At 36.8% G+C, this 13,371-nt stretch overlaps 1 protein-coding gene across 1 annotated transcript; it reads right to left on the bottom strand.

Annotated features, from left to right (window-relative positions):
- Positions 1-432: 432 nt before the first annotated feature.
- On the bottom strand, positions 433-2,226 carry LOC104246087 (chitinase 2-like). The gene is made up of 2 exons (XM_009801828.2): positions 2,158-2,226; positions 433-1,315 (listed from the first exon to the last, which is right to left on the bottom strand). The coding sequence occupies exons 1-2, from the start codon at positions 2,216-2,218 to the stop codon at positions 477-479; spliced, it is 900 nt and encodes a 299-aa protein (XP_009800130.1). The 5' UTR covers positions 2,219-2,226; the 3' UTR covers positions 433-476.
- Positions 2,227-13,371: the final 11,145 nt, after the last annotated feature.

Here is a 13,371-nt window from a genome sequence, read left to right as displayed (position 1 = left end):
TTCACTAACGGTGTCATTAAAAAATAAAAATAAATATGAAAAGGGTCCAAAATTGCCCCTCAAATTTACAAAATATTTCCCTCAAAACAATAATTTGATTAATATTTACCTTTTCACTAAGAGATCCAATTTTAAAACTTCATTTGTGCATATTAAAACTACAAAATAAAACTTGGCAATTAATTGAACCTCATTGATAAACATGAGTACATGGCCATCGATTCCTATAGAAAGATAATATAGCAAACAAAGAGTGTTTAAATTATTTTTTTATACAATTGGACTATTTATTATACATGGGTACATAACCATTATAAACGATCAAATAATGTTGGTCGCTTAATCCACCCCCCCCCCCCCCACATACACACACACATAAGTTGGATAAAAAAAAAAAAAAAAAAAAAAAAAAAATCAACCTGAACAATTAATTTGATCTTATAGACTTTCTTATTCAACTCGTTCACAAATTTTGATCAAGAAGAGGCTAACAAATTCTGAGACATCTTCTCATACTTGAATCCAGTTTTTGTTGATTCATCTGCACACCATACAAATATCCCACCAAGTTTTCCTTGTCCTTTTAATTCTTTACAAGCTTCAAAAAATCCATCTTTAGGTCCCAAACCACCACCTTTATTTACAAAACTAGCCAAAATCTGACCTCCTTCATAATTCGAAGCTTGTTTATTAAAATTCCTCACAAATTCCGTCACATCTATCTTATTATACGCATAAAATTGGAAATTAACATAGTCAATAACTTGCCCATATTTTTTCCATAAAGTCATATAATGACTTTGGACAACATTATCTTCGAACGGAGCAATTGAAGCAAATTGTATTTTTCCACTTTTCTTTAGCTTTGTCACGAGTTGTCCTATGCATTCTGCAAATATATTAGTGTTCGTATCTGAAAAATGTTCGTAATCAATGTCGATTCCATCGATGTTGTACTCTTCGATCATAGACGATAACGAAGAGACCGCGTTATCGACCCAAGAATTAATGGACTTAGGTTTAAAATAAACGTATTTGTTTTTACCAACTGTGTCACCTCCCAAACTAACAGCGATTTTTACATTTTTGTAACGAGATTTTATTGAGGCGATTTCTTTAGGGTTAAGGTGATTGTTTTCCCAAAAAATGTTGAATTTTCCATTTGTTGGTGAAGGTTTTGAGTTGTCGTAATTATAGTCAATGGCAAATGCTAATATGAAATGGAACTCAACGTTGGAGTTTATTGGTACGTCAGTTAGCTTCACTGAGGTTGATTCTGCACCAATATATTCTCGAAAGAGTTTTGAATTTCCAGCTGTGAAAATATTTAAGGACAGATAACAATATGTCAGCCTCAGAAAAATATTAAATATGACAAAACTGAAGTACGAAAAAATTAGACTGAGATATGATGATTTTGGGAAAAGATTATTAAAACACTTTAAGGGTGTGTTTGGTAATGTTTTTCAATTTTTTTCATGTTTAATTGGTTAATTGTTTTTGAAAGTATTCTACTCATGAACTCATTTTTCTTTGATCGGAGGGAAATGATTTTCCTACCTAAAGGAGAGGAAATAATTTTCAAAACTTTTTTCCAACTTTTCTCACCCTATTCCCCAAACCCATCCCGCTCTTCCCCCTACCCCCACCTACTTCTAGACCCCGGCCTACCACCCTTCCCAACCCTTAATATTTCGTCTCCCGTCCTAAATTATATATTTTCTTAAAAATATATTCTACTATCTAACCAAACACCAAAAAAATAAGCAAGAAAATCACTTATTTTTAAGGAAAATATTTTTCTTGATACCAAACACACCCTAAATTAAATAAGTGCAACTCATCCCATCTTGCACTTCCAAGCGGAGCCACCATTATAGTCATAGGTTCGCTTGAACCCCGTCGTATTGGTTCAAATCGTGTAATTGAATTATGAATTTATTTAGTATGTACAAATAATCTATTGGACTTAATAAGCAAATTAAAAAGAGTGAATCATAATCCATAAACTAAAAATCTTGAATCCGTCATTAATCAAGTTAAACTCTAGAAAGTGGATCTCCAACAAAGAGGGTATATATATATTATATATATACACACAACACTTAATTGAGTTTAGAAGAAAGAATTAATAAGAAATGTGTATATATGTATTACCTCTACATGATCGAAAAGAGACAATGAAAAGGATGAATAAGAGGAAATGGTTGAGCTCCATTACTTTGTTCAAATGCTTATGAAATGTATTTCTATTTCATGAGGCGTTTGTTGATGCATATATATAAGTGAATGTAGAGCTGACGATTCTTCGCCCTTTGCCTTTAGTTTCTTTCTTTTTGGGTTTTAAAATTGCATCTTATTTTATTTTTTCTAGAGTTTTAGATAGGGATTGTTTGTCAAAGGTATGTCACGTACGATATGGCCGAAACAGTTAAGCTAGCTCTTAAGTTTGATGCACGGAAAGTATAAAAAATATTTATACAATTAAGTCATTCATTTATAAGATAATTTATATATAAATTTTCAAGATAAAAATTGATTAATAATCTTCTCGTAAGCCCTGTTATTACAAGTTAAAGTACACTGATAATATAAATCTTTTTAAACTGTTAGAGTATGTAATTCCTTCTCATTTAACTCTGAAGTATATATAAGCCAAATTTCCTAACCCAAAAGGAAACCACAAAAAGGGAGGAGAAACTAAGTACTCCATTAGTTAAGTATTAGGTTTTTTAGTTTCTTTTCTTAATTAGCTGTTGAGAAAAGGATATTTACAGTTCTAAGCATCCAATGACAGAGTTTAACTTTTATTACTGGTAGTCGGCTCCTTGTGGAAATTAAGTAACAAAGTTTTTACATAGTATGGTTTTACTAAGAAGTTGGAGGCAAGTGCCCAAGAGTTAGCATTGACATTAGAATCAATCCGAACAAATGAAATGTAGAGAGAAACGTATATTATCTAATTAAAATTGAAAATATTACTACTTGGTTGCCAACTCATTGTTCACACAAAAATACGCAACATATATCCAAATTAAGCTGGCCTGCATTTCATCTCAACTTGTAGATCTCACTAATTCTGACAAACTTATTTGATTAGAACTTTAAACATAATACCAAAGCAATTTGTATTATATCCCGTCTTTCACTTGTATACAATATTTATTGGCATCTGTTACATGATTAATATATTATATAACCTATCATCTGGAAGTTTTCTTTCAACAATGGTTTTAGTTTAAAGTATAAGGTAATTGAATTTATATGCTCTTTATTTTACAAAATTTTGTTAATTTTTATATAATTCTTTGTTTCATACTTTGAATTTGGATTGGTTTATTCCATATCAGACATCTTACAGACTTCGGTTAATTTAATAGTCATTTAATTATTTTTTAATATTAAGAATAAACATCTAATTATTTTTTCTAATATTTTAGACTTTAGATTCAATTTATGTATTAAAATTCTTTCTTATTTGAACTGCATAATCTAATATTTTTGTTTAAAAATAAATAACACATGAAAATCGCATTAGAAATTTCGCTCATTTTCAATTTCTTTTAGGTTTAGGAGTCCTTTATTTTTCTAAAAATTAATAAATTTTATGTGTTAGGTCAACTGAAATTCATGAATAAATAGTACGTTATCTTGCATAGATCAAGAGAGCACGTCCATGAATGATAATTTTGACCCCATTTTTAAAAATATTGATATATGGTAAGTAGGATAAAAAAGTAAATATTGGACGGAGTTTATAATTTACAGCTTTTGGCAAATTAACTTTTTAGCAATTTAATTTAATATTTTTAAAAATAAATTAATCAACCAAAAACTTTCATATTTATCTATAATTATATTATTTTAAAAACAAGAAACCTATACATAATAAATTAATTAACTTTTTGCGCTTTGATATGCTCCATGTCACACAAAATTGTAATTATGATTTATATAACTAATTAGATTTCTTCGTAAAAATGTATTTTAATGCTAACTAATATCTAAGAACTTAAAGTCAACTAAAAATGGCTACTCCAAGTCTTGGTAAATTAGCAAAATCTTGGCATTGCTGGAATTTTTTAAATTAACAACTTGCCAAGAAGTTTGTATCATGTGAGAACCTTAAGTTGGCAAGTATTATTCATGAACTAACATTTTATTCTCCAATAAAAGCAATTACAACATACATAATTACGTAATTACTCAATGATTGCTTGTTAAGATTTTAAGGTGGTGTTTCTTTAAAAACGAAATGAAAGAATTCAGAAACCACAATCAATTAATTAGGCTGCATATATGAATGAGTACGCTCACATAATGTGAAAAACTATTGATGGAGAATATAGAGATGAAAATTTTCATAATAAAAAAAATCTAAGATTTAATATAGGAATTACCCCCCCCCCACCCCACCCCCCACCCTCGCAAAAAAATGTTTTTGGTAAATAATCTTTTTATTTCTTTTAAACCTCTTCACTATTTGTATATGACTGATATTTTTATTTTTATGTGACAATTTCTTCCCTTATAAATTAGGTACGAAGGATTAATATTCTCAATTTTAGGAACATACACTCAAATATAATTTTTAATATATATATATATGATTAATTTTTTCAAAAAATAACTCAGATAGGATACACGTGCAACGCGGGTATCGTAAGACTAGTATATATATATATATATATATATTAAGAAATTGATGTCCGAATTAATTAAGATTCAAAATTGAAAGGTATGACACTTGAACTCTGAACCACTTTGATCTTTTTGAAACGAAAATATTATCTTCTTGTATAGGAATAGCCAAACATTAAACAACATTAGATGGATATGCATAGGATACTGCTACAATTCATCCCTGTTTTCTTTAACAAGCTGTCATCTTCATGTGCTGCCGACTTTCCAAAGAATCAAGGCCTTGTTCAAAAGGACCAAATCGGCATTCTTTGTTACTGTAAAAACAAAAAACATAATTGCAGTCATCTGCAGGTCACGAGTTCGAATCATGGGAGCTACTGATGTTTGTATTAAGGTAAACTCCATATATCACATTCTTTGGGTGCAGTCCCGATCTTTCTCGAACCTTGCATGAATGCAGGATGCTTTGTGTACCGAGCTGCCTCTTTTTTAATTTCTTTTTATTCCTTTTTAGTGCAAGTTGCAGATACTTTACTACTCAAGGTTGGAGGCAAGAAATTTGACTTGTTTACAGTAAAATCTTTTTAAAAAAATTGACAAACACGAATATCACAAAAGAAAATGTCATCACTTAAATGGTTACTATCCAGCAAACTTAAGAAAACATCCAACAGCACAAAAACAATTGAAAAACATAGAACATAGAATTCGGAGCTGAGGTAACTTTTCAATGATCACTAGGAGTGGCAAACGGGCGGGTCGGATCGGATATGGTTCGGGTCAAAATGGGTAATGAAAAAACGGATAAATTATCCGACCCGATCCATATTTAATATGGATAAAAAACGAGTTAACCGGCGGATAATATGGTGATCACTAGGAGTGGCAAACGGGCGGGTCGGATCGGATATGGTTCGGGTCAAAACGGGTAATGAAAAAACGGATAAATTATCCGACCCGATCCATATTTAATATGGATAAAAAACGAGTTAACCGGCGGATAATATGGTTAACCATATTATCCATGATTCTTGCATATGATTACTTTTGGGAGAATTCTTAGTCTCCCTGACTTGAGGAACCCCCAATTTGAAGCTTTACAAATGTAAAAGTTAGACTTATTGGTTATCCATTGGTTACCCATTAGTTATCCATTTTCTAATTGGATAGTATGGTTCTTATTCATATTTGATCTGTTTTTAAAAAGTTCATTATCCAACCCATTTTTTAATGGATAATATGGATGGTTAACTGTTTTCTTTTAACCATTTTGTCAAATGCTTAGGTTAATGTAAATGATCACATTTACATGATGTCCCAAATGCTTAGGTTAATTTAAGGTACAAGAGCTAGTAAATATAGTATCCTATATTCTTGAGGTAGGCCATTTGTCGTATTCCCTTTTAAGGTTTTTTTTTTGCTAAATCGGAGAATTGCATTAATTAAAAGACGGAATTACAATCATTGTTAAGAGTAAAAGGAACTAGAGTCAAATACATCAAAATCCAAGTGCATGAAAATGGGGGGGGGGGGAGTGTCTTCAAAATACTATATGGGATGTGATGGTGATCCCATGTTTGATTTTCCATGTTTAGCCAAAGCGTCAACTACTCCATTGCCTTCTCTAAGCGTGTGGGTAAGGTGATGCACGTTGAGCTTTTAGATCATCAACTTGCAAGATGAAATAAGATGTGAGTATTTTGGGCAGTTAGTTTGTAGGATTTTGAGTAATGCCTGTGAGTCTGTTTCAACAATTAGGGAACACATATTTTTGCTAAGAGCAATGTTTCATCCGTGATATAGTGCCAGAAGTTTCGCTTGTAAGGCATTTGTGCATGATAAGTATTTTGCATAGCCATAGATCCATTGACTTGAGGTGTCTCTGAAGACTCCTCCTGCTCCTCCATGTTGCTTCATCGGATCATAAGATCCATCAATGTTAAGTTTATATTGAGTTGAAGGTAGTTTGTGCCAGCACGTTTTTGTTCTAGCGTTTATTATTTTTTTCTCCAGTGTTGCTAATAAGGTATGTTATTTGTGTTGCTAGTGAAATTATAGAGGTTGGGTTTATTGGTTGGTTTAATTGGTTGTAATGGTTGTTATTGCGATTTAGCCAGATTTGCCATAAAATGATAGGTGTTAGAATAAATGAAGGTATACATAGAGATTCTGAGAGTTATATTAATAAGTGTATAAGAGGTGCACAATTTGTGCAGCCATTCGGTGAAGTTGGATGAGGGTGTTTTTATTCTTAAAAGGTGGCATAATGTGTGGGCTGGTTTGCAATGTAGGAATATATGAGGGATGTCTTCCTTAATGTTATGACAATTGGGGCAGTAGGGGTTATTAGTAATATTACTTTGGAATAAAAAGTTTTTTGTAGGAAGCTTTCCATGAGTTAGTAGCCAGAAGAAGTATTTATTTTTGGTAGGATTGTTAGTTTCCAAATCCAATTGGGTGTATTTGGTTGTGCAGTGATTGCTTTGGTGTAGAATGTGGAGATAGGCAGAAGAGGAGGTAAAAAAGCCATCATGAGAAGGGTGCCAGCAGGGGGTATCTATGTCTTGGTGATTTATATGAATATGGGTGTTATTGATAAGGAGCAAAATAGTTGGTGGTAATATAAATGAGAGATTAGAAAGATTCCAATTTGAGTTCGATATAATAGAATATAAAGGATTATTTAGTTCATGTTTCGGTATAGGGCCTTGGATTAGGTAGCAGAGTGAGTTATTATTTGTAATCCAATGATCATTCCAAAGGCTAATGCTCTTACCTTTGGCTACGTTCCAGCTTGTACCTGAATGGCAGTAGTTTTTTATTTTTGACAATCTTTTCCATATGTAGGAGGCTTTCGAGCGAGGTTTGAAAGAATATAAGAAGTTATTAGTTTTTTTGTGTTGTGGGTCGTATTTGGCAGCTAGTATATTGCTCCAAATTGATTTGTCATTATGTGTGTATCGATCACCAAAGTAGGCCCGTAAGTATGGATTTATTTTTACAAGTTAGTTTTTGAATTCTTAATCCTCCTTCTGATTTAGGAGATGTACAATTCTCCCAACTTATTAGATGAAATTTTCTTTTCAATTGTGCCCCAAAGGAAATTCCTTTGAAGGCGATCTATTTTTGTAATGATTTTGGGAGGTAATAGATTGATTTGCATTGCATGAATGGGGATTGTGTTTAGGACTCATTTTATGAGGGTAGTTCGTCCTGCTAAGGTGAGAAATTTTGCTTTCCATACTGAAAGCTTTGTGGTTATTTTATCAATTATGTATTGGTAGTCTATGGTATTGTTTACCATAAAAATGGTAACAACAATTAAATTTGTAAATGAGACTTTAAAAATACGTGATCTATTTTTATGCTAGTTGTTAGAGCAGTTGATGCTAGGCGAATGAGATTTAACGATGAAGTATAAGCTAAAACGGGGCAGTGATCAAACTGAAGGGTCTGCTATCCGGGCTTCAGACCAGTCGATGAAAGGCCTCGGGGTCGATATCCGGCTCGAGCTCGAGCTATCGAGGATAGTCGGGAATGGATTAACAGTTAAGATATAATTTAAGAAAGCTCTTTAGGGCTAATATAGAACAATAAATGAAGAACAAGTATAAAAGTAAAAAATGCAAAGAGTAGCCTCGAGCAAATGAGTTAGAGACAAAAGAGAGAGACAGATATTATTGATCTTGTGTAGGAGGGTTGGAGCAACAAGCTCTGGGTAGGTCGGCCCTGTCAGGCTTAGCCGCGTGCCTTGGGAATTCCCCTTTTTGTTCTAGCCTCGATCTTCGTCTTCTTTGAGTCGGGCCTCGACGAGCCCCGAGGGAGGGGACTCTATCACAACTCCACGTCCTCGGGATATCCTTCTGAAGTGACTTGATAGCAAGAAATTAGGCCCTCTGATTTTGCCGCATACAGATAGTCTCTGCGTTTCTCAAAACGAAGCGATGGAAATGAATCTGACACCCGATTCCTCGAGCTTCTCGTGGTGACATCATACTGATGACTCAGCCTATGGTGCAAGTTTTTGTGATAACCGGTACATCTCATAGACTTGTATTTTTGACATCATTCAATGCACTGTCGCTTCCCGTTCTCCAAGGTGAAAGTACCGCCGTCGATTCAGTTCTTCAAAAATGCAGTAATTGCGTCCGCCGGTCAGCCTTTCAAAGGCCTCGATGACCGCATCATTACCTCCTATAAATAGGGGCGTTCTGGCATTGCTTTTCTATCCAAGTGTCTTCATCCACTCGTTTGCCCTTTTCTACTTGTCATCTTCCTCTATCGCCGAACATCATGTTTGGGGTTTGCGGCCTCAAGGCCGTATGGCAGAGCTCCCATAGGTTGTGTTGTGGCCTCTTGCCTGAGCTTCCCTTTGTCGAGCATGACTATGTTGTTCTATCGCTGATGTGGTTGTTGTTACGTCTGTTGTCGCTGTTCTTGTTTGCTCGAGATGATGACATGCGGGGATCAACTTTCCTTGCTCGTAAAAAATTCCTCGGATCATATACCGCTGCTCAAAAGGGGGCTCGGATTATACACTGTTGTTCACCTTCATACCCTTGCTCGACATGGCGCTCTGTCCCGGACTGGCAGCTTGCACGGCTTAATGTTCCAAGAAGTGGATTCGAAGTAGCCGTGCAAGCGAGGCCGATGTTTGCCAGGTCTGTTGTCTCTCCGAGGTTCTCTTGGCCAGTGAGGGTCCTCGGCCTTTGGCGGGCTATGGCATTTTTTCATCCCTCCCTACTTCTCGACTTATCCTTTGGGGATATCAGTGCGGAAAGCTGGGATAAGGCTTCTGAGGATGTGTGCCCGGAGGCGTTGTTGTAGGAGGCGGACCTTCGAGAGTAGATTAGGCTCTAGGCTTTTAACATGTGTGTGCATCCCTTTGCTTCTTTGTTTTTGAGTAAAAAACCCTTGCGGGCTTGTGTAATTTGTTTGTAAGGACCCCTCGAGGGCCGTTGTAGCCAATATTTACGAAATATGAAGATGTTTCATTTACTTCTGCTTCTGATTTTTGTCGCGTTCTTGTACACTCTTGTGCGTTCGCGGAGATTTTGAATATATGCCTCTGTTGACGATTTTCAATATTTTTCCAGCCTTCAGTCGACAGAAATGGCTCCTTTCCGAGCCCATTGTTGTTCCCGAAATCAAGCCTGAAGTGATCCGGTGAACCTGGATCATCGGGTGTTTGGAGCTTTTACTTTGAGCTTGGCGTAGATAACCTTTTAAGGTGGTGTAGGCAGGCTTCTAAGGAAGGGGCTATTCGTATTTAGGCAATTTTCTGCGATCGAGCCCTCGTGATCGGGGCTCAAAGTGCTTATTTTTTCTTTTTGAGGGAAAACTTCGAGGTCGGGTACCACCTCGGAATTGGAGACGTTGTTGCTGACCCTCTGTGGCCTAACTTCTTCTTGATGGAGATCTCCGGGGTCGGGCACCACCTCGGGATCCATTCCGACGTCGGCCTCCCAGGGCTTATCCTGGGTAGGCGAATTGTCGTTGTATCCCACATATACATGGGGCGGATTTTGCTTCTTTGGAAGATCCCATTATTTTAGATATCTACCTTTCCGCCTCGGCATCGAGTCCTTCGTTACCCCAAGCGCAAAAGTGTTGGCGTACGTGCCTGCTTTAGTTTGTCAATTCCACCATAGTTATGACTGCCACTTCAGGGTCTGCCTAGCAGGGATGGGAGAGTTCCAATCCCAGTGCTCAGGATCTGCGGGAGCTTACTCTAAAGACTATGTCTACGATAAGAGAGAAACATCTGGAGATGGTGAGTAGAGATTGCAGACAGAGGCGGCTCAAATAGTCGGGGTCTAAAACCAAACTGTAATGAGGGCCTTAAGTTCCTTTAAAAAAAATTATATGTATTTTATTTAAATTCTATTTTCTAGCGAATTCATAAAGTTAAATTAAAGTTTCAATTCTTTTTTTTTTTTTTGAAGTTTTGCATAACTGAATTCATATTTTCTAGTAGACATATTTAAACTCTAGTAAATAATAAAAAATTACAGTATATCTATAAAATAAAAATATAAAAAATGACAGATTTTAAATTAAAAAAATAGCCAAAGATTAGAACAATAGAACCTGATTCAATTGATAAGTTGATTTCAAATAACTTTTTAATATTTTTATGCTTGAAAACCTATAAAATCATTCTTGTAGAAAATCAGTCCCAAGTACAATATGTAAAAAAAAGAAATTCTTGGAAAGAAAGAAAAAAATTATCATTGAAAAAAATTTCGTCCTTACCAACTTTGTATTTTATCCCACAAAGAAGGATCAAAAGAGTCTTGTAGTTCTTTTAACAGGAAATAGTAAGAATTATCATAAAGCTTTTAAGAAGTTAACCTAGAAAAGAAGAAGGCAAGAAGGTTTCAACTTTGTATTTGTGAATAAACATGAAAAAAAGAAAAAAGAAGTCAATCCCAAAAAGGCTAGAATGGTAAAAAGTAACAATTCATATCCCCAATATGCAATAACGATAAAAGTAAACTTTTATCTTCCTTTTCCACGATAAAATTATAGCGGTTCACATTAAATACTTAAATTTTCTAAAAGGAAAATAAATACATAAACCTAAAAATACTAAAAAGTGGGACTTCAAATTTATGGGGCCTAAAGCTCTTGCCTTACCTGCCTTGGGGTTCAGCCGCCTCTAATTGCGGATGGGGTGAGGGGGTAGCGTTGCAGGCGCTTTCCCCGGATGAAAGTATTACGGACTCTGCTGATGGATTCTTGAACACATACTTATACCCTTTCGCACTAGGTCCTCTTGATAGGGTCGTGCTTGATTTATGCCTGAAGTATCGGGTTACTTTGGCGCAAATACATCCATCGTTTTGGCGAGTGGTGCTGATGATGAGATTCTTTACGGAGAAGGTCGAGCTTGAATTCATGCTTAGTCACCTCGTCAGGCTGTACCGGCCCTTTCACCATCTAGGCCTGCTAACTCTACGGTGCCGCTTGCCCATGCCCTTTGTCGTTGATGATGAGGAAGACGGGATCAAGAGTGGGTCAGTCGATTCGTCCGGGTTCGGACGGCTGACATTATCCCTGTGGAGCTCATGCCATTTCCCGAGGGATGGAATTACGCGCGTGAGTGGAGTGTCTCGTGCTTTCTTAGACTCGCTTGTAGCGAAAACCAGTTGAGTAACTGTGTTTCCTCCTTTTTTGCAACAACTTCATGGACGCCGGGCGAAGTTCCCGATTTGCCTGGCTGGGTTCGGAGGTTGGCAACCCATTCGACTTGTGACGAGCATAGGTGGCGAGCTGTGTCCCGGGGCAGATGGGAAGCGAAACACCAAGGTATGCACGTACGTTGTTTTTACCTTGGTCTTCGTAGATTTGAGATGACATTTTCCTATTTCTTTTGTATTGGCTTTGCCGTCGTAGGTATCGGGTAGTTCTTTGGGGCAAGGTTGTGTTCCTCCAGAGAGGGGGAGGAGTCGTCGACCTTCGAACCAAGGGACGATGGCGATAAACGGGATTTGCACTCGCAGTGCGATGGAGCTTTTAACGGGGCTAAACAGGTCCGTGTCTCCAAGGAGAAAACATCGCCCGAGTCTGTTGTTCCTGAAGTCTCCAGTTCCAGAGCGGTGGTTCCTTCGAGTGATCATGCTTCGACCGGGGTCGGTAGATGCAGCCTTTAGTGCAACCTGGCGTTATATCTCTTATGCTTTGCTTAGTTGTTTTGGGTTGAGTCTCTGAGTCAGGTTTTTGACTCGAGCTTACTTAACCTTAAATCTCCTATGCCTGCACGGGCGGACGACAACAACTCTTACGCCTTGCCCTTGGGCATTTGCATTTCAACTACTTTGGGTTCAGTCTTCAAGTCGGGTTGCGACTCGAGCTTAACTGACCCTCAAAAAAAATTGTGCCTGCATGGGCGGACCACGATGGCTCTTATGCCTTGGGTCGAAGCGACCTTTTAAGTGTGTGGCCCTGAGGCTTGTTTGGCTGGAGACAATGGCTCTTACGCTTTTGCCCTTAGGCATGTGCAGTTAACTATTTTGGATCCGATTTCCAAATCGGGTTATGACTCGAGCTCATTTTAATCCTCAAGTTTTCAATTTTCAAGCTGGCGACAGTGGCGCTTACGATATTGGTTGTTGCGACCTTTTAGTGTGTGGCCCTGAGGCTCGTTTGGCTAGCGATAATGGCTCTTGCGCTTTTGCCTGTGGGAATATATAGGTTTGTTTTCCTCTCATTAAAGACTTTTTGAAATAATTTTTCCTGACCCATCGTCGGTTCAGGAAGAACCTCGATTTCAAGTTGTTAGGGGCGATGTTCGAGCACCTCGGAAGGTTTAGCTCGTAGGCTGAGTAGCTCGAAGCCTTGTGATTTGGAGCTGACATGGTCGAAGCTCATTTTCCTGTTGAGGTAGCCTGTTTTAACTTGTTCTTTTCGAAGTAGATTCGAAGTAATGGCCTGTGATTTTATTAGCGACGGTCGGGCGTCCCCGAGTCATGTTAATTTGGCTGGTGCAACTGTTTTGACCGTAGTCATATGTGTTTGGATGGAGCTATTTTTGATCCCGAGTGATAGTTTAGGCGTCTACATCGAGGGTATGCCCTTTCGTGAGTCTTACAAATGTGACATATAGCCTAAACTTCGGGATTTGAGTTTTATGACTGTAGTAAGGTCTTACAAAATTTACATGCTTGTTGAGGTCTTATAGTTTCTTCATGCCTATTGAGGTCTTACAGTTTTTTCATGCCTATT

This window comes from Nicotiana sylvestris, chromosome 11 (genome assembly GCF_000393655.2).
Source record: "Nicotiana sylvestris chromosome 11, ASM39365v2, whole genome shotgun sequence".
NCBI classification, from domain to species: Eukaryota; Viridiplantae; Streptophyta; class Magnoliopsida; order Solanales; family Solanaceae; genus Nicotiana; species Nicotiana sylvestris.
The sequence above is the reverse complement of the archived record's forward strand: the minus strand, read 5'-3'. Positions and strand labels throughout refer to the sequence as shown.